The sequence below is a fragment of the Oreochromis aureus genome, linkage group 13 (assembly GCF_013358895.1).
Source record: "Oreochromis aureus strain Israel breed Guangdong linkage group 13, ZZ_aureus, whole genome shotgun sequence".
NCBI lineage: Eukaryota > Metazoa > Chordata > Actinopteri > Cichliformes > Cichlidae > Oreochromis > Oreochromis aureus.
In genome coordinates, this window is record NC_052954.1 from 16,568,137 (window position 1) to 16,588,248 (window position 20,112).

General features: G+C 40.9%; 2 protein-coding genes across 3 annotated transcripts; both read right to left on the reverse strand.

Moving 5' to 3' along the window:
• Positions 1–1,620: 1,620 nt before the first annotated feature.
• Positions 1,621–11,624, reverse strand: rrp12 (ribosomal RNA processing 12 homolog). The gene is made up of 34 exons (XM_031738996.2): positions 11,367–11,624; positions 10,056–10,279; positions 9,854–9,937; positions 9,655–9,731; positions 9,224–9,329; positions 9,022–9,138; positions 8,733–8,871; positions 8,494–8,621; positions 8,302–8,400; positions 8,127–8,218; positions 7,930–8,041; positions 7,735–7,835; positions 7,510–7,624; positions 7,285–7,427; positions 7,081–7,202; positions 6,917–6,981; positions 6,654–6,816; positions 5,919–6,073; positions 5,254–5,321; positions 4,816–4,909; positions 4,553–4,711; positions 4,357–4,437; positions 4,167–4,272; positions 3,951–4,058; positions 3,704–3,861; positions 3,539–3,630; positions 3,279–3,434; positions 3,006–3,178; positions 2,801–2,911; positions 2,676–2,722; positions 2,506–2,584; positions 2,334–2,401; positions 2,161–2,243; positions 1,621–2,058 (listed from the first exon to the last, which is right to left on the reverse strand). The coding sequence occupies exons 1-34, from the start codon at positions 11,503–11,505 to the stop codon at positions 1,956–1,958; spliced, it is 3,867 nt and encodes a 1,288-aa protein (XP_031594856.1). The 5' UTR covers positions 11,506–11,624; the 3' UTR covers positions 1,621–1,955.
• A 775-nt stretch (positions 11,625–12,399) lies between these two features.
• Positions 12,400–19,508, reverse strand: ubtd1a (ubiquitin domain containing 1a). Of its 2 annotated transcripts, XM_031739047.2 has the most exons (5): positions 19,205–19,508; positions 18,771–18,857; positions 14,083–14,310; positions 13,436–13,621; positions 12,400–13,299 (listed from the first exon to the last, which is right to left on the reverse strand). In XM_031739047.2, exons 1-5 carry the CDS (start codon positions 19,254–19,256, stop codon positions 13,085–13,087), a joined length of 768 nt encoding a protein of 255 aa, XP_031594907.1. In that variant the 5' UTR covers positions 19,257–19,508; the 3' UTR covers positions 12,400–13,084. The 2 variants fall into 2 exon arrangements, with proteins under 2 accessions (XP_031594907.1, XP_031594908.1); XM_031739048.2 differs by lacking the exon at positions 18,771–18,857 and having other exon boundaries at positions 19,205–19,507.
• Positions 19,509–20,112: the final 604 nt, after the last annotated feature.

Sequence of the window (20,112 nt, forward strand, 5' to 3'; positions counted from 1 at the left end):
TAGTTAATTGGCTATTGCCCGGTGCAACATTTGGTGATGTAATGCATTTCTCTTTAAGCAGCTCTTAAACTAATTGCACTTGTGCTGCTCTCCAGACATTAATAAGCTGTCTGTGACATACACCCACTGCCCATTTTTAGATATGCTTTACTAGTACTGAGTTGGATCCCCTTTTGCCTTCAGAACTGCCTTAATTCTTCTCGGCATATATTTAACAAGGTGCTGGAAACAATCCTGAGATTTTGACACATATTGACATGATAGCATCACACAGAAGCTGCAGATTTGATTTGTCAGCTGCACACCTCACCCACCACATCCCAAAGGTGATCAATTAGATTTAGATCTGGTGACTGTGGAGGCCATTCGGGTACAGTGAACTCACTGTCATGCTTAATAAACCAGTTTGAGATCATTTGAGCTTTGTGACATAATTGTTTATGCTACTGAAAGCAGTGTGGTCAAAGCAATGGACATGGTTAGCAACAATACTCGGATAAACTGTGACATCAAACCATGCTCTGTTGGTACTAATGGGCCCAAAGTGTGCCAAAAAAAAAGAAAAAATCCTAGCACCTTTGCACCACCAGCCTGAATGTGACAGAGGCAGAATGGGATCCATGCTTTCATGGTGGTTTCACCATATTCTCACCCTACCGTCCAAATATTGCAGCAGAAAGCTAAACTCATCATTTTCCAATTTTGGTGTGCCTGTGCAAATTGTATTCTTAGCTGAAATAAGTGGCACCTGTTTTGATCTTCTGCTGTTATAACCCTTCTGCTTCAAGGCAACATGATGCAACTTCGGCTGTAACAAGTGGCTATTTGAGTTACTGTTCCCTACCTATGAGCTTGAAGCAGATAACAGCTCTGAAACCAAAGTATTTTCACTTACAGAAGGTTGTGCTGGAAAATCCCAGCTGATCAGCAGTTTCTGAAATACTCAGACCAGTCCATCTGGCACCAACAACCACAACACGGTCCGAGTCACTTAAAACCCCTTTCTTCCTCATCCTGATGTTTGGTTTGAACTTCAGCAGGTCATCTTGACTAAGTCTACATAACTAAGTGTACTGATTTACTGCCATGCAATTGGCATATTTGAACGGGTGTACCTACCTGCAAAATAACTCCTAAATTCTGACATTTTTAACTGCTTTAGGTGCTATTCAAATTCACATTTCTGAAAATAGGTGATACATTTGTCATATTTACACATAAATGCTGCTAGAAAACATCTAAAACCATACTTCACTGGGAATTAGGGGTTATTGTAAAAGAAAAAGTTAAAATACAAATTATTGGCATAAATTTCTTAGAGTAGCTGAGACAAGACTTATTTCACAGCAACCCAAGGAAAATGAATCACATGATGGTAATTTATGTTAATCCCCATAGCACAAGCAACCTACATTGTTTGAGTCAATGTCTTCACTGTCTCAAGTAACACTAACAGGTTCAAATATTCCTACTGCAGGCTGGATGCATTATTTGTTTCAGTGCAACAACCTTAATGGTGCATTTAGATTAAGCTGTAAAAGCTCCATGAATGCAGCTTTTCAACTACTTAGAAGCCTACAGCACCCTCAAGGGACCAAAGAACACATAACAGGACACGCGTCACCCTTCCAATATTGTTTGTATATTTCAGCACATAAATATACTCATGTTCATCACAGCAGAAACATTTCTCTGATGCACAGCCAAAGGATAACAAAAACCATTAAGGCAGGGGGAGCCTGTAACATATCTGCTGCTGTGAAAGCCGTCTGGGACCATTTAAAGATGTCAAAGTCTAATAACACACTGCTTTCACCTTTGTAGACACTCATCAAAAACACACACACAGACACACACACACATCCAAGATGTAAGTCAAACTTTTGGCATATACATGAACATGCCATTGCACACAGTGCATTTAGAGTCCAGTGAGGAAAATGCTCTGTTTGTTTTCAGGCTTTCCTCTTTTTCTTCTGCATTTTCTTTCCAGACAGCGCCCCCTTCTGGGCTCCTCTCACCATGCCCTTGAACTGGCCCTGCAGTTTGGCACGTTTCCTTTGAGAGAATAAATAAAAATATGTTACCAACCAAATTTTTAAACTCCATCAGAGCTTTCAGAGTTTTACAGATCTACACAGTAACAGCAGCTGCTCATACCTGCGATTGAGCTGGGCCTTCTTCAGAGGGATGTAAGCGTAGGGATCAAGCTTCCCTTTTTTCTTTACATCTCCTTTTCCTTTCTGAGGAATGCAAGACCAAAGAATAACCACTCAGAACTACAGTTCACAACTAGGATCACATCACAGTCCAGTTACTGCTCTCAGACTCACCTTTGATTTGTAATCAGCTCCAAACTCCTGGCCATATCCCAGGGGTCTGTGGATACCTGAACCTCCAGCTGCATAAAAAAGAAGACGTATAATCAGTATGTGTTTTAAATTGCTTAAACTTTTTTTAGCAACTTGTTTAAGTTGCTAAAAAAGTTAATTCAATTTAAGTTACCTTTATATTTCAACTGGGGTTCAATGTCCATGTCATCATCAAAGTTGTCATCATCAAACTTCCTCTTCTGTGACTTTTTCTGAGGGTGTTTTGAAAGGACAGAGTAAATAAAATTGTGCTGAAATGTCCCAAAGAAGACAAACTCTGTAGGTTAAAGGTCAAATACTCACACTTTTGACTCCAGCCTCTTCCAGGATGTCCTCCATCTCGCCTCCATCTGTGAGGCATGTATAATTACTATCACTGTCTGATCACACATTAAGCAATGTACAGATCAGCACTAGATCCCACTTACCTTTGTCCTTCACATCCTCATCTTCATCTTCTTTAATGATCAACCGTCCGTCTGAGGTCACTTTAAAGCCGTGGTCAGCCTTGGCACTCTTCTTCAGCTCTGGGTTTGTGGCTATGAAACAGCAACAACACTGAGTATACTTTTGTTCAGAAATTAAACTGCAGGCAAAAAGCACCCATTAAAAACAAAACATAGATGGTCTTACCTAACACTCTCTGCGAAACCTTAGGATCAAGGAAGTTAAGTGGGTCATCTTCCTCTCCCTCTTTGAGCCAAGCCCGTCCTTTCTGCTGTTTGCCTGCTTTCTTCTGAGCACCGCGAGGTTTTCCTTCATCCTCTGACAAATCGCTGTCCGACTCAGCGAGAATCTCCTCGATACTTAAAAAACAAAGGGCAGAAGGTTTTTTGTTTTTTAAAGGAAGGAGATGGGCAAATGCATGATGAAAGGCAGGGTTTTATGTTGGGAACAGCGGCCTACCTTTCACCCTTTGCTTTAGGTGCTTCCTGCTCACTTTCAGAGTCGTCCTGCTCCTCTGTGGCCTGTTTCCGCCTCTTGTTCCGAACCTCAGCCTTGCGGATGTTTGCCAGCACCTTGTGGTGCTCTGCAGGGAGCATACTCTTCACCAGCTCAAAACTGAGCACACAGCAAGGAAAAAACACAAAAACAAAACACACAATTAGAGCCTCGAGCTAGCTGACAGAGCCCTGATGGCATCTATAAGAATGTGGTGCATTTACCCAAATTTTCTGATGAATTTAGTGAAGATGTTCTTCAGCTTTGTTCTGAAGTGCCTTCTCATGTCATCCCTAATGTTTCCAATGCCTTCCATCTGAACGAAAACAACAAAATATTCAATAAAATAAAATAATGCAACTCCATTAACTACAATGTACAGTACATACCATGACAGTGACATGCGAGGCCAGTGTCTTGGGGTCCATGATGAAGAGGATGACCTTGATGAACCCTAAGGCAGCCTTCACTACCTCTCTGGTATGAGACGACAGCAGCAGACAAATGTTTTGCAGCAGCTGCTCCATGGTGGTCAGCTCTATAGAGTCTGGGAAAGAAAAGGAAGCACACTGAATCCAGTCCGAGACTAAACCCTGAAATCAACACCACTGAATTGCTGAAAGTCGGCAGGCGTACCTTTGTACTCAAACACGAGGCGTGTGAGAGCCAACACTGTGCAAGTGATCATGGTGATGGAGCCCGTGAGTCCTGCATACACCATCACTAAATACTGCTCCATGGCATCTGGATCAGAGATGGAAGCGCAACTAATTACAAACCTTTACAATCAAGTTTTTGTGGATAAATTTGGGTCCATGCAAATTTAACAGAAACAATATGTATGTATGTTACCTTTAGTATTTCCACAGAAGCGGACAAAAGCATTTCCTATTTCCACCAGCAGATTATAGGCACTCTTACGAGCGCCAACAGACACCTCCTTCGTACATATGATCACCTGAAAGACACATCATCCTATAAAAACTGATAAAAACCAATACTCCATCTCTCTGTGTTTGCCAGCACTTATTTGTGACAATACCTCTGGCAGCAGCGTGGTGATAAAGTCTTTGTGATCTTCATTTAACCTTCTTACGATGTGGCTCAGACACTTAAGTCTCGGCTGTGGAAAAGCAATACAAACAGGAAGATAAAAACCAGACAGCAGTATAAACCAAGATATACAGTCCCTTTGGGTGTCTCGTTTATTTTACTTCTCTTTAAAACAGCACACTCACCCTTTTTGCAGGTGAAGAGGCGTTTTTCAGAGTCTCAAGCAGCACGACTTTGAGTGTTTCCAGATTGGACATGACAAACGATCTACAAGCATCTCTCTCTCCTCCACACATCTCCTCTAGCACACGGTACGCCTTCTTCTGCATGCTTGGCTCTTTTGTCTGAAAAATAAATAAATGAATAAAAATGCACCAACAGAGACACAGTTAACAACAATACTACTCGAGTTTGATGGGTTTAAATTAGAAACTACAAGTGCTCTTACCTCCAAATATGGCCTTATCAGCTCAAAGGTTTTAGTCATGGTGACTTCATCGACACAGGGAGCCATAGCAACGACAAGATCCATCACTGACAGCCTAAAATGCAAATAAAGCCAAAACAAAAAGAATCAATTAGACGTTTAGAGGCTTCATTCCTCAAGCTGTTCCTGATCGGTTTTTGTGTAATTTTCTGGTGAAGGAGACTGCTGGCATCAGAGAGTGAAATCAGAGGTGCACTTTTCCACCCATACCTAAGTGGATATTGCATAATATCCAAATGAATGGCAAGACCCAAGGTTCCCCAAGCAGACTATTGCATTTTAACAAGATGACCAATGGCACTCACTTCTTAATGCTCTGGCTCATGTAGCTCAGTGTATATAAATCACTGATTCAGAAGGAGAAAAGGTTATAGCAAGAGATTCTCATTTATGACCTACCGTATGAACTCATTTGACTCCGCGCTGGTCAACCTCTCTGTGGCTTTTTGCAGGAATGTGCAGATCATCTGAGGGTTGATATTTTTTTTATTATTATCATTAGTGATAAAGCAGCATAAGAAATATGGCCTATGATGGCCTTGATTGCCTATAAATATATTAATTTCTGTACAAATCCAGATTAGATACGCTGAAATATGTTGTATGAAAAGTACTGGGCCACACATCTTAATCTTTTAATTGAGGGGTTTTCATTCCCATTGGCACACGAGCATAGTTTGTGAAAAAAAATTGTTATATTAAAGAGCTCGATGAAATCGAGCAAGGCGTCATTGCAACAAGTCAGGTTATTACATGTCTTTTCTCCACAATCAGCTGTAAGTGGCATTGTTGGAAATGGAAACATTTAGGTTACAGAGCAGACACACTGAGTGCTGAGGCTCATAGTCTGTAAAAGAGTCCAAAACACCTCTGGAATTAACATCAACACAAGAACTGTTTGCCAGGCGCTTCCTGGCATGGTGTAAAGTGTAGGTGACCCAGTACTCCTAACCATATAGTGCATGATCAGCTCTCAGTGGCTGGAGCACTTCAAAGTGTTCAATATGGCAGTAACTGCATGCAATTTAGTGCGAAAGAATGCAAGAAAAATAAACAGTACTAACCTGCATTTCAGTGATACCCAAATACACTTTGATGGTGTCCAGCACAGCCATCCTGTAGGTTCCAGACTCTCCATTAGCAGGCTGCTGGCTGTACACATTGAAAAGGATGGGCAAGAAATTCTTAGAGAAGCGGCCCACTTCGGCCTTTTCTTCTTCTGCAGTGAAAAAGCAAACACAAAACACTGTAAATGAACAAATTTAGAAGATTCAAGTGCTGGGTGACTTGATTTAACCCCCAGATACCTTTTTATCTTTCAATTATTAAAACAAGATAAAGGGCATAAAGAATTGATGCTCTTGTATTAAGGAACTGTTTCTCTTCGAATTATACAAATCGCCCGCTGTCTTGTCTTTTCATGTGAACCTCCAGGCCTCCCATTTTGAAAGCTCTGGCCACCAGCGCTGTGGCACTGGCCTCCAAAGGTGCTAGCTCTGTGACAGGCTTCATGATCTTTTTCTGAATCTTACCTCTATGACTCTGCATCTCACTTCAATTTCATTTTTGTTGTTTTGTTTATTAATTGAATTATATTCAAAGTTTAAGGTGATCCACTGTTGAGACATTTAAGTTTAAGTTCAATAAGTGGATGTTGTTTCTAAAGTTAATGAATAATCATGTTGGATAAACACGATGTTAATATTGACCAAAATACTCAGGATTATGAATGTTTCCATAATTGAGTAGAGATAGGACTATATTGTTCTCTTACTGTGTGAGATCATGCGTTTTCCTACCTGTTGAGCAGCTCTTGTTGATAATGGTGCGTAGGGCCTGACATACTGTGAGCCTCAGGTCTGGCCGTTCATTAATAGCCATACCAAGCGTGCGGGCAATGCCTTTAAAAGCTGTCAGCACGTCCACGGGGCACGTACAGAAGCCAGGAAGCATAGTCCAAATCTAAAGAAAGAAAAAGAAGAAAACAACACACGCTAAAAAAAATCTTAATAATTCATTAAGTGGTTCTGTTTACTTATTTACATGGAGTTTGTAAAAGTACCTGAAGCTGTAAGGTGTCATAGACTTTGGCCTCCAGTTTTTGCCCCGCTTGCTCCAACTCTACAGCTACAACACAATCACAGAGCGATCTATCAGTACACACAAGCCAGAAACGCACCTTTGTTTTACCTAACCCTCCAAAGGAGCATCCCACTCTTTGTTTACCTCTTTGTTTAAGTGTAGAGGCCAGAGGGAAGAAATAAGAAGTGAAGAAACCAAGATGAGTGTTCTTCACATGATCTCTTATGACTGGGACCAGCCAGCTGCGTGGGAACTCCAAGTCATCGCTGAAGACAAAGAAAAAAGTTTGTTAATGTGTTAAGCAATAAAAACATCAAGCATAATAAGCCACAGTGTTTGTATCCTTACTCATAGCCAGTGATGTTGAGAGGCACGGCACCGAGCACCACTTCGGGCCCCATGCTCTCCACAGCTCCTCCTACAGCCAGGTCCAACTCTCCACTGAAGGCAAAGTGAGGAGTGGAGCGCAGGTCTGCCAGAGATTGCAGAGACTGTCCAGGACACAAAACATGGAGTTAAGCAAACTTATCTTACTTTGATAGCCTAGTGATCAGCAAAATTTTGTGGCAATACCTTAGTCATGATGGAATGAGCTTGTTTCCCTGCAGCTCGATAGAAGCAACCCAGAATCTGCAGCACAAACGGCCAGGAGGCGTGGAAGCGATAGGACAATCCTTCTTCTACAATACTGAAACACAATGCACAGCCACAATCATAATGATGAACATTTATACGTAGTTCCTAAGAACAAAAAGGAAAAAAAGACAGACTAGCAAGCTTAACACTTAGGAAACATACCGAAACATTTTGCAGACATAGGAGGGGTTTCCTGAAGATGCTGTGCCAGTGACGGTGCCCATTTCCTCCATATGAGGGGCAACACATTCAGTCAACAACGTCTGGAAGAGATAACCAGGAATAAATCTTCATCTGCGTGCACACAAGCATTTACATCATCATCAGCTTAAGATACCCATCTTCATTGTCCCTTACCTTTAATGTGTTGGTGGCTGCAGAAACCACCTGAGTGTGAGGTGACAACAGGCAGGACATCGCAGCAGAAAAGAGGCGAGGGAGGTGACCCAAACTCAGAGAACTCTGCAAACTAGACAACAAGGAGGTTGTGGACCAACAGTCTGACTGGAAAATGCACAGTTATGGTAATCTGTTGTACTGTTTTAATTTATTACCTCGCCAGGTGAATGTGCGCTTTCTCCATGACAGCAAGCCAAGCGAGCAGAGGCTGTAAATCATTCTCACTGGGCAGGTAATCGTACAGAGCCTGGAGATTAGAGATGACAATTGAGTTTTCACACCAAGCTTTGCTTTATAACTAAAAATCTTGTTTGGTTTATGTTCACTCACAGTGATGATCTGTGCGTTGAGTTCTGGTGAGAGCGTCGAAGCATTGGGCTTCCCACTGAACAGCTGATGAAAGGCCTGCATGGCACTAGCGGTCACCAACTACAGTCAGAGACATCGAAAACTATATTTGAGTATCCATGATGATGAAAAAGGGGGATCTGGCAGCACCTATGAATATTTTTGTGTTCTCACCACATGACTGAGTGTCATCACTCGCAGCAGAGTCTCACAACAGGACTTGACAGCTCCCAGAGGAAACGTCCCCATCAGCTCCTTCAAAAGGCCAAGCACATGGAGTGTGGTTGTGTCCTCTTTACTGCCTATGGGGAAAAACACAGACATTACCCACAACCTGCTGGACAGCCACAGAGTCGCACAAACCTTCACCATATAGAGAACAACCCGTGGTCCTAATAAACCTGTTGTCTCACCTCCTGCTTGCTCCATTTCTTTTATGCAGAATTTGGCTGTGGTAACTGCAGCAGGATGATGGGCTGGAGCATTTTCTGTAAACAGGAAGTCACTGCCTCTAAGAATGGAGCAAACACCTTGCTGTGCTGCTTTACGGACCTGAAAGGAAAAAAATTCAATGGCACAAATGTCCTCACTTTTAGTATTTCACTGAATGTTTAATACAGCTGATGAGCAGTAAATCCAAGACAGACTGAAAGCATCTGTTTAGTGTGGCTGATCAGATACGAGCAGGCTGGTGGGACTCGCCTTAGGCTTGTTGTGCACTGTGAAGCTGAGAAGGCCATGGTAAGCCTGGAGAGTAGATGGGTAAGTCCACACAGATGCGTCCTGCTTCCTCAACAGAGTGGCCAGACATGACAGTATCTGCAGAGGAGAAAAATAACAAAGCTAAGTATTGCTGCAGTTGTCAAAAGAAGAGCCAAACAGACACAGAAACAAGCCCACTTACCCATCTGAGTGCCGAGGTAGTGTCAGATGTGGCCTGTTTGGACATGACATCCATCAGAGCCTTGGTGGTGTCGGAAAACTTTGACTTGAGGACCGGAGCAGGAACCCTAAGGAATGCAACACGTCAAGCAGATGGAAAAATGCAACACACCAGTGGAATTTATTGTGGACATTATAAGCCACGCTTATTTATCTGAACACTTTAAGGACTTTTTCTACTTTTTATCGATGTTGAGTGGAGAATATCATCAGTTAACCTAACACACGTCTCTGGACTGCGGGAAGAAGCCTAAGTAAACCCACGGTTGAGAGACTGTGCAAACTCAGAGAGAGGAAAAAAAAAGTCCCAAGCCAGGGTTCAAACCAGGAAATTTCTTATTGTGAGACAACAGTGCTACTTAGTGGAGTAATATTTGAGTATTTAGGTCCTACCGTTTCATGACAAGGTTGAGGAGGTATGCCACTGCAGCCTGGGATTCTGCTGTATCCACAACCTCCAGGGTGGTCATCTTAGAGGAAAATAAGATGTAGTGGATGTTGAGAAACAACACCTAGATTTACGTTGCCTTTTGATCAAACCACACCATAAAATCTAAAAGAATATTTAAAAAAAAAAAAAAAAAGCACTCACCAAAGCAGCAAAGTACTCTGTTTCAGTCTCCTTCCCACCTTGACTGCGGATCACTTCAGTAACTGCTGCCAACACTGCACAGATCTGTGGAAGACAAAGTTAGAGCTGCAGGGAAGCTCACTGTCCAGCTTTGCTCACAATACAAACAGCACACAAACTAAAATGTTGTCAATAAATGGTCCATCATAAAAGTGATGCCCACCTCTTTGTGTGCAGCTGAATTAGACTCCCAGAAGCGCTGCACCTTTCTAAAGGTAAGGTTGGAGCAGTCTGACAGGCCACTGAGGAAGGTACCCGAACTTCTTTGTGATACAGCCTCTTCTGGCTCTTCTTCCATGGCGGCATCTTTACGAGTGCCGATCTCCAGCGGACCGGCCTGCAGCTCATTGTGAAGCTTGAGAGCATCGACTGTGAGATCACTCTTTCCTGTGGGGTTTAAAAAACAAAACAAAACTGAATTCTAAAACCTTATTACACCAAATTCTGACCCCAAATTAGACAAGGAGACAGATGTGCAAGAAAGCGCGACCTTTAGTTTTTCCCTTTGAATGACTAACTACCTAACCTCATCTGCACAAGCATGTGGTTGACTTGAAAATGAAAAAAATCTATTAACCTTTGCAAAAAAGGAGGAGACCAAGCTGCTTTTTATTTAGGCATGCTAACTGTGAACCACTACCAAATCGTCCAGTCAATCATAGTTGCATGCCACCAAATCTATCATCTAATTTTCCATGCATGCATGCTTTTTCAGACATTTTCAAAACAGTAAAGAGACTCCCAAAGCATTAGAGCCTTTGCACACCTCAGTCCGATGCAACCAGTTTTCCTATTTTGTTTCTACAATATGTTCAGATTCAATAATAAAACAGCTGATGCTGAAAATATGTACAGGCCAACCTTTTGGTCTTAGGAAAAAAATTGATCAGGAATCAATAAAGTGAATTGACAGTCTGAGTTTAGCAGATTACCACTGATGACAACAATATCTTACCAATAGCCATCCTAACTTTTGCTACACTATTCTTTAGTTACTTTGGACTCTCACAATCAAGCAGACCAGATAAGTAAAGGGAAGTAACTTGTGCACGCTTCACCCAGTGTGCTGATGTAAATACCCTCAAATCACAGCTAGATGTTCAAACCTAAACATGCTGTTGCTCATACAGTCAGCTGGCTACAGAGCCAAAACAACCACCTTTGCGTCTAATAACTGACAAACTTTGCACATTTATTGTAAAGCACATCTTTTCCAGGCTTAATAGTTGCAAGGCAGGTACTTTTACACAACTAAAGATGATAGCTTGGACTTTGAGCTCCAAACACACAGTAGCTGTTGCTCTAAAACTAAACTGACATACAAGTTATTTAACCTGACAAAAAGACATAGATGTGGCGATATTACGTTAAATTTTCTGCCAGCAGCTTGAATGTGGCTGCTGATTGTGTCAAAACTTAGAAAGATTAAATGGCTAACGCTAGCCGGAGACCCACGTGTAGAGGGAACGCTTACCAGTGGGTCGGCTGAAGAAGCGGCTTTTAGCAGCCTGACGAAAGCGACTCGTCTGCGGGTTAGAGTCGCTGCTGTGTCCCTTTTTCCACCGTTTGAGCTTCGACGCCGTCCCAGAGCGAAGTTTCCCCGATTTCACCATTTTCGGGACTGAAAATACTCACGTTACACCACCAACTGTGCCCGATTCTGTCGCCTAGCAAACTACGTCACAGTGTTGCTCACGTGTCACAAGTTATGTTTCCTGAAGATGGCGCTGTCCACCACAGACAGCGTGAATAACATGCGCATACGGTCCATGACTGCAACTACCGTGACTGCCATCGTCTAAAGAGAGATATGACCTCTTCTGCAGATAAATTAAGGTCACGGGTTTCCTTTAAGTATAGCTTTGTCAGGTGTGGCATATAAAACCATATAAAAAGAACGATGATACAAAAATACAGCCAGTCATTACACCCATCTGCCATTTTAGGTGCACATTTTCAACTGCTTTAACACAAACATCTTATCAGCCAATCACATGGAAGCAACTCAGTGTATTTAGGCATGTAGACATGGTCATGATGACCTGCTGAAGTTTAAACCTAGCATCAGAAAGGGGATGAAAGGAGATTTAAGTCGTAAACAACACAAAAGCATGGATCCATCCTGCCTTGTATCAATGATTCAGGCTGCTGCTGGTCGTGTGATGTGGGGGATATTTTCTTGGCACACGTTGGGCCCCTTAGTACCAACCGAGTATCATTTAAATGTCAGCGCCTACCTCAGTATTGTTGTTAACCATATTATGACCACAGTGACAGTGAGTTAACTGAGAGATTTTCATCATGCGCAGCTGCAAAATCTGCAGCCACTGTGTGATCATGTCAACATGGACCAAAATCCCTGAGGAATGTTTTCAGTACCTTGTTGAATCTATGCCATGAAGAATTAAAGCTGTTCTGAAGGCAAAAGGAGGTCCAACCCTTATTGGGAACATCCAGTTCCAATTGTAGATCTTGTTGCCAATAAATAAATAAATGAAAAGAACAACTTTAAATTTATAATATTTATTAAGTTATTCAAGTACAGTGAGCATCATATTTGTACATCAAACTACACCATCTTGTTCATAGTGATAAAATAAAAAAGCAAGTCTGGTCATCTCTTATTCCCTTTAAAAAAGGTGCCTTCATTACATTCCCTGTCTTTACCATGAATATACAGTAGTGAAATGAAAACAGTGTGCACATGAGCAAACAACAAACAGTGAACTTTTCTACTACCTAAACACATGATAGTAAAAGATAGTTAGAAAGAAAGAAAGAAAGAAAGAAAGAAAGAAAGAAAGAAAGAAAGAAAGAAAGAAAGATTTCTGTCTAGATTTTGAGGTGAACCATATTTAATTTATTCATAAGCACCAGAACAAACAGACATGACAAGAAGGGAAACCCATGTAAACAACAAAGCTGTGAGTTCATGGCTTCACAAATAGACGGACACTGGGATGTGCATCTTAGGGCTCTACTTTTCACCTAAAGTGTTTCAGTGCTTTTTTTTCCCCATTTGGAAAAAGGAAAAATAGAAAAAGGAGCAATACAAAAAGCAATATATTTTTATATAAAAATGTACACAAAATTCCACCGCAGAATCAACTGGACAGCAATGTCACCAACTCCTGTTCCAGCAGCCCACCTCTGGCACATTTATGATCTTTTCTTCACCTTGCTTCCTTTGCCTCAGTTAGTTATGACAGAGGGATTTATATTGACAATCACTTGGACGACAAAGTCCTTTTGGATTTTAGTATCTTGCAGGCGAGTCTTGTCGGTCAGAAGCTTCCCGGAAAAGAACCACCTCTGGCGGCAAATATCAATTTCTTCCTGTTCTTCTAGTAACTTCTTTAGCTCAGCGATGGTGTCTGCCATGCTGGCTGTGAGACGCACATCCTTTCCTAAGGGAGAAGTAGAGTTGACACAGATCTTTTTATCCAGGTAAAAAAATCTCATTGAGATTAAAAATCTCATTTCCAACAATCGATGCATAACGTGATTTTTAGAGATATACAGATGTATAATTCCAAGTCTTACCTGTTGATAATCGCACCCGCAGCTGGAACTCTTCCCTGCTCGGAGAGGGCTGAGATTGTTTTTGCGTCGATTCGGAAACTTTGCTGTCGCTGGATGTTTCAGTGATGAGGTTGACAGGCGGGGCTAAAGTGTACGCTGGGAGCTGATAGCGGTTGCCCAGCTCATCGTAACACTCTGTGAGAGAGCCTGCAGAAGAGAAATAACCCAGATAAACAACCAGTTAAAAAAAAAAAAAAAAAACCTTATCCCTGAGCTACACATGTCCGCTCATTTCCACTGTTAAGAAATCCTGTCTGAGCATCAGTTTTCTTCCAATAGTAGCAGTTAAAAGCAGAGTCCTTCATGTGAGAAGACTATGTGAAGACTGCTTTTTTTTTTCCCAGCTAACGCCATCAGGGCTTTCAGTGCATCAGACCACTCACAGCGGTCACGCAGTACTGCGACTATTATGTAACTACTACAACAGTAATCTCTGCACAGTTGATGGATGGGATTCAGCAAACTGTTCTTTGACTTTGACTTTTAAAAATGATTACAGTGAGTTCTGCATTTGCACTGGGAGGTCCAGTCTACTTACAGCGTATAATTTATAGCCAAATTATGCTTTCATATCTCAAAGGGGATTTTGTGTATGTGTGTTTGCATACCATGTGGTAATGTAATGCAGGCACCATCCACGATAGCCTGCGCTAGCTCCAGGTCATTGCACTCTGCAGCCAGGGCTGCTGCTCTGAGTGCGTCCCAGATTTCCTTGCGTCCATCAAAGGCCGGAGCTGTATCCCAAAATTCATCCCTCTTGCTCCTGAGCTGGCCCTCAGTCATCGGGTACTCACTCTTCCATTTTGGACGCTCTTTCTTTAGAGGCTCATTGCGTCCTTAACAAAAAGAGAGGGAGGGGTAAAAAAAAGAAAGGTGTTTAATCTAATTTTACAGACTGCTCTAGGAAATGACCAAGAGACTGTGACCCAGAAATAATCCGGACTACGCTTTTGAAAACAACTTCTAGTTTATAAAAAGTAAAAAAAACAAAACTATAAACTTTGTTGCCAATTTATTCTAATTACATAATAAAGAGATTACATGGTGCGAATCCAGGTATCTGGTAGTAAACTACTTATTACGTAGATGTCTACTAAAGTGGATAAGGTCATCACTGCTCCAAAAACGCCTGAGCTCTGTACTATTACGTCAGGCAGCCAAGGTCAGGAAATATTTTTGTTTCACTCTGATGTGTCCTTAAAAGACTTTAGGTATAAATGCACTGAATGCATTAGATGTTCTTGGTTTGAGTCATGTAAACACAAAAAGGGACAAAAGCTCATCTTAATACCTTGTGCGCGCCCGCCCACACACACACACACACACACACACACACACACACACACACACACACACACACACACACACACACACACACACACTCTATCTGTGATATTTAGCAGTTTTTCCATATGCTGACTATAGCCACTAACCAAAATGCACTTTTTTTGTCTTTTTCTTTTGTTTTTCTTTATATCAGAGCTCCAGCAGCGGTATTTCGTAACCTACTGCAGGTATTTCTTTGCTAGCTATTGGGGTATAGCTGCTGTACTGGTGTACCAAAAAGTCAATTTGCTTCACAGAGAGAGGAAAATCAAAGTGATTATTTATAGTGCTGTGGATTACTGCAGTGGCCAGTAATACATACATGCGCACGGACAGGCACTCACTCACAAGCAAACACCAGTGGATTATAGGCAGTAAGCAGGTCCCACATAACAGGATTTATTTGTGCCTATCCCTTAAGGCATTGGATAGAAAGATAACAACCCTTTAGCCAATGAAAGGCAGCGAACAGACACAGATCTGTCACTGCACGGACGCATAAATACAAACACAAAGCTACTACAACTCAATTACATTGTCACTTTATCGAATTACGGAGTGTTTACAAACTGCTGCAAAGCGTGGTTATGTCCCTTTCAAATCTGATTTTCCAACATGATCAAAGGAAGCCTTTAGAAAATCTTGAATAACATTCAGCAATGTAACACATCCCAATAGACATAGATTTTAAAGACATCTTCTGTGGGACTGAACTAGAAACCAGCTGAAATATTATAACACAGTACAAAAGGCCTCAAAATATTGTTACTAAATTCCAATGTAAAATTACGCTTTTGAGTTATATGACAAATTTTCTAATTTCAGTTGGTGAATTCCCCCAAAATTTGTCTGGTTGGATTAAATTTCTACATGGATACCTTAATCCTAAAGACAGATAACAAAATGAGCACATATAGTTATATTAAATATATTCTTTTTAACTGCTAATTAAGTTATTCTGCCATTTATTACCGTTTTTACTCATTAAAGAAATTGTTTACATTTAAGTTATTTACTTTGTTCTGTCTCATGTGATTTATATTCCTTACACATTACACTTTGGATTGAATTAAACAGACATGTCCAACCTGAGCACATCAGCTGAATGTTAAAGCTTAGCAAGTTCATTTATATCAAACTTTCAGGCTGAGCTTTCACGCAGAAGTATGACATTTATATTATTTATAATGTACACTTTATGCATTAGTAAATATGTGCAAACTGGAACAGTCCCACACTTCTAAACCCATGAGCAGAACGCCCCTAAAATCTAGAGACTGCTATACAAAATTATGCCACCCTGTTCCAGTGTTTGCAGCTTTATTATAATAATAAGTATTCTTTGCTTTTACTTCTCTTACAAAAACATTTATTTTTAGTCCGTGTAATGTCGATTATGCAGCCAGGCACACATGCAAAACTGAATTAACATGCCAGCCAAACAAATGCAAATTAGATTGTTTGTCTGGAATCCTAACAAGTGACCCTGCCAGCAGACATGGGAAAGTACACGGTGACAGTTTGGGGACTGTGCAAGTCTAAGACTTTCAGAATGAAAGTGCAGAACAAAACATGCCAGATTTTATTTCCTGGTTTCACATTTTGTTACATAACAGTATGTACAAGCATTTTTGCTTTGGTTGTTTTACTAGATTGAAGCAGATGCAATCAGTGCTTAGTGATGACGACCTACAGAAGATAAAAATGTTTCATCCACCTCGCTGCTGTACTCAGTTTGTCAGTGTTAGTGTTTGCATAGAGGGAGATCAGATTTGACAGCATGTCCTTTAGCTGTAAGACTAGCTCCCTGGAAAGATTAGCACTTTAAACTGAAGCGAGTGAGCAAGTTTGACTTTCCTGAGCTAAAAATGTGCAGGTGGAAGTAAAAAAAAAAGTAACAAGTAAATCTCTGCAATAACAGGAACGAGATTAAAAGGTCTAATGTAGACCTGCTGCTTATTCAGTATGATTTTATGTACCATTTTAAACAAATACTACAAGCAGGATCTGTGAGCAGTGTTGTATTTACCTACTGTAAAATGTGCATGTAATAGTAAGTTCATAATAACTGTTTAACAGATAATAGAAAAATACACAAAGTCAGATATGTCAACATCTGCACAAGTAAAAAAAATGATCAACAAAGTCTTCATACATTTAAGATACACTTAAGGTGCAAAAAGCTTTGCAGCTTTTACACCTTAAATGTTTTAACTAATAAAATGATGATCCATTAAAGCAGGCTTTAATGGATCATCATGAAATATTAAAGTCAAAGTCAGCACTGAAGACACAATTTGATTTTCATTTGTTATTGTAAATCAGTTTTTCAGCTGCGCTTCAAATGCTAATTCACCAATTACCACTACATAATGGCATTATAACAGCAAAAACATTAGTAAAGACTATAACACATACCCCTCTGGGACATTTTATTGCACCCAGAGTAAGTTGCACAAGCATCAAAGCAGAAAACATGAAAGCACTTTTTCCACCCCTGACAAAAATCTATACTTACTTTTAAGCAAAATCTTCAAAGGGGAATTTGGAACCTGATAGTAATTGTATTCCCTTGAGTTTGGTACTCCCATTGCTCTTCTGTCTCTGAGGTTTGATATGCGCCAAACTGCTGTACATCAAAAGTCCTTAACGATGAGCTACAGTGAACAATCCCGAGGAAGAGGACAGTCTCCGCTCAGTCGGACCAGCTTGAAGAAACAAACACCTGATCTAGTTCACCAAGCTCTGCACACCAACATTCACAGCTCTGCTAATCATTGTTACATTTCCCCAGTTGCTTAAAAATGACTGCTCCCCCACCACTTTTATCCCCTTCTACTAACAAACACACCACAACTCCAAAATAACTTTGAATCAATTCATGGAAACAGGTAGAATATAGGAGGAGAGCAAGTTGAGTGTCCTTGGCAGAAGGTGGCGTCTTTACACAAGAGCCCTAATCCTATCAGCTCTATTTAGAGATGGGATAAAAATACTCCGAGGCAAAGTGCTAAACCTATTAGCACACAATAAACCGTTGTCAGACAATTACAGTCTGTTTCAAAGGGAAGCCAATGTCTACTTCGAGGAAATGTCCCGAACAGGCGATTCTTTTTCTCTACTAAGGCTGTGATAATTATAGAAATACGATGCTACTTTCTCACAACCGACAATGAGGCAGTTCATTGAATTTCACCAAACTGAGCTTATGATGGTGATCTAAATGTCTAAGAGGTCATGCCTGTCTTGCAGTTGTTGATGTTACAGGCATTTCCTTCTGCATATGAATGTGTTTTGCACATAAAGCACATCATGTACCAAGTAGGTCAATCTCTGATTGAAAAACTCTCTGTGGAGGCTCCTGCTGCTGCTCAATGCATAATGAATGGCAGTCTAGCGCAGCACACAGCACACAGGACACAGGCTCTGTGAATGGATTGAACAGTGTTTATATAATCTGTCCTATCAGGCCAGGTCCTTAAACCCAGATTAGACACATGACTAAGCCACGACACATTTAACACCTGAAACTATAAGTATTCAGACTAACAAAAGGCGTAGCTAGGATGCAACACCTAACCCTTTATCTTACTACCCATCTGGCAGTAGCTACATAAATGTATATGTAAGTGTAAATAAAAATGCATTAAGTGTCTCGTTGTATTGGTTGAATTCAATGACAGTAAGTCCCATTATTATACAGTCTTTAACTGATGTGCTTAAATGCATCACTGCACAGTAATCTCCCTACCGCGATGGTAATATTGAAAAATAATAATTTAATACAAAAGTGCTGGTCAAGGAGGAATATTAGAAGGGTCTCTCAAGCTCAAGAGTTACATCACCACAAACTGCAAGTCAGCAAAGATGTAGAGAAAGCCATTGTTGGTTTGTGCTTTGCGGACATGATGTCCTAAGTATGAAGCTGCACTTATTTCAACATCTGCGAAGCCAATGTCCAGCTTCTTACCTCCGCGTTTTTTGCTCCTTGTCGAGCTTCGGGCACTCCCTTGTCCATCCATCCTACTCCTCCCCACACAGCCTCCCATCACTGTCCCTACATTTCAGATCAAGGAGAAATCTGTCATATTTTACATATTTTCGAATATAAACGCTTTGAAATGAACGTGCAATAATGTCACATAAATAAACTGTTGGTAATGATGTGAAATTAAGTGCCTTATATGAAAAGCACCATCAGGGAATGACAGCTCAGCACTCCTTGTTCTTATGAGGTCAGACGAGCTGATGTGTTTACGTCACGTGTACCGCCAGCTGACTGGGACACGCGCCTGAAGCTAATGCCAGCTGATTATTTCCCACGCACGCGTCCAGAGTTGTGTTTTTGCACCGTTACATTTTTTTTAATGAATCCAAATCAATGCATATATTTATTTTACCTACCGGAAATCCAGTCTGCTAGATTATGCATTCGTCTGCAGTTTGCCTGCCACATCCGAACTTCAGGTGAAGTTAGAGCCTCACGCGACGATCAGCAGAAGAGGTGATCAGCCGAGTAGGATGACAGGCACAGACCCAGTGTGTCTGTGCAGAGGCGATGTGTCCAGGGGGCCTCTGCAGAGCCTTCAGTAAATCTCAGCCGCTTCTCCAAAAATATGCGATCAGTATCCACATTTCCTCCAAATCATAATGTACACAGCCTACCAACACAATCCGTCCACACTGATCCAGAATTAAAGCTTTGCAGTCTGTACGCATGCGTAACTTAGAGCGGTCGCGTCAGAACGAGACAGGAAACTGCTAAACCGCTCCTTCGAGATAATAGGGTGGCTAAAACGTAATTTAGCCGTCTTTTAACCACCATTTAGAGTTTGAAACAACAGGAAAATGTCTCTAAAATAAGTCCTGTCAAAGGCAAAACCTTTAAAATGAATTTATTGGGATATTGCACAATATATTGTTGCATTTTTCAACTGGAGTTTTATTCTGAAATGAATGGCGGAAGTTTTATTTATGATTCTTAGGTTAAATTGATGCTATACTGTGGTCTCCGTAAAATGTGAGATTTATATTACAAACAACTGCAGTTTTAGTCAATTTAAGAAAAACACCACTGGTAAAAACACTGCACAGCTGTTACTCACTTATCTACAGTTTCAGCTACATAAACGTGCACAATCTGTCACCTACAAATATGGTATGTGAATATGTTAAGTCCTGACTAATCCTGTATTTGTGTTGTGAGTAATTAGTAGTTATGAATAACTATGGATGAATGCATAAAATGTATAAATTTGTGTAACATTCTTACGTTTTCTAACTTTTACAATCGGGGATTGTTGTTGTGATTT

Coding starts and splice junctions, on each gene's coding strand:
- rrp12 (XM_031738996.2), bottom strand. CDS start 11,505: ATGGTGAAATCGGGGAAACTTCGCTCTGGGACGGCGTCGAAGCTCAAA. Junction 6,817..6,916: donor ATGACACCTTACAGCTTCAG/GTACTTTTACAA, acceptor TTCTTTCTTTAG/ATTTGGACTATGCTTCCTGG. Junction 2,402..2,505: donor ACCCCAGTTGAAATATAAAG/GTAACTTAAATT, acceptor TTTTTTATGCAG/CTGGAGGTTCAGGTATCCAC.
- ubtd1a (XM_031739047.2), bottom strand. CDS start 19,256: ATGTGGCAGGCAAACTGCAGACGAATGCATAATCTAGCAGACTGGATT. Junction 18,858..19,204: donor TCTAGCAGACTGGATTTCCG/GTAGGTAAAATA, acceptor TCTGAAATGTAG/GGACAGTGATGGGAGGCTGT. Junction 13,300..13,435: donor GCGGGTGCGATTATCAACAG/GTAAGACTTGGA, acceptor CTTCTCCCTTAG/GAAAGGATGTGCGTCTCACA.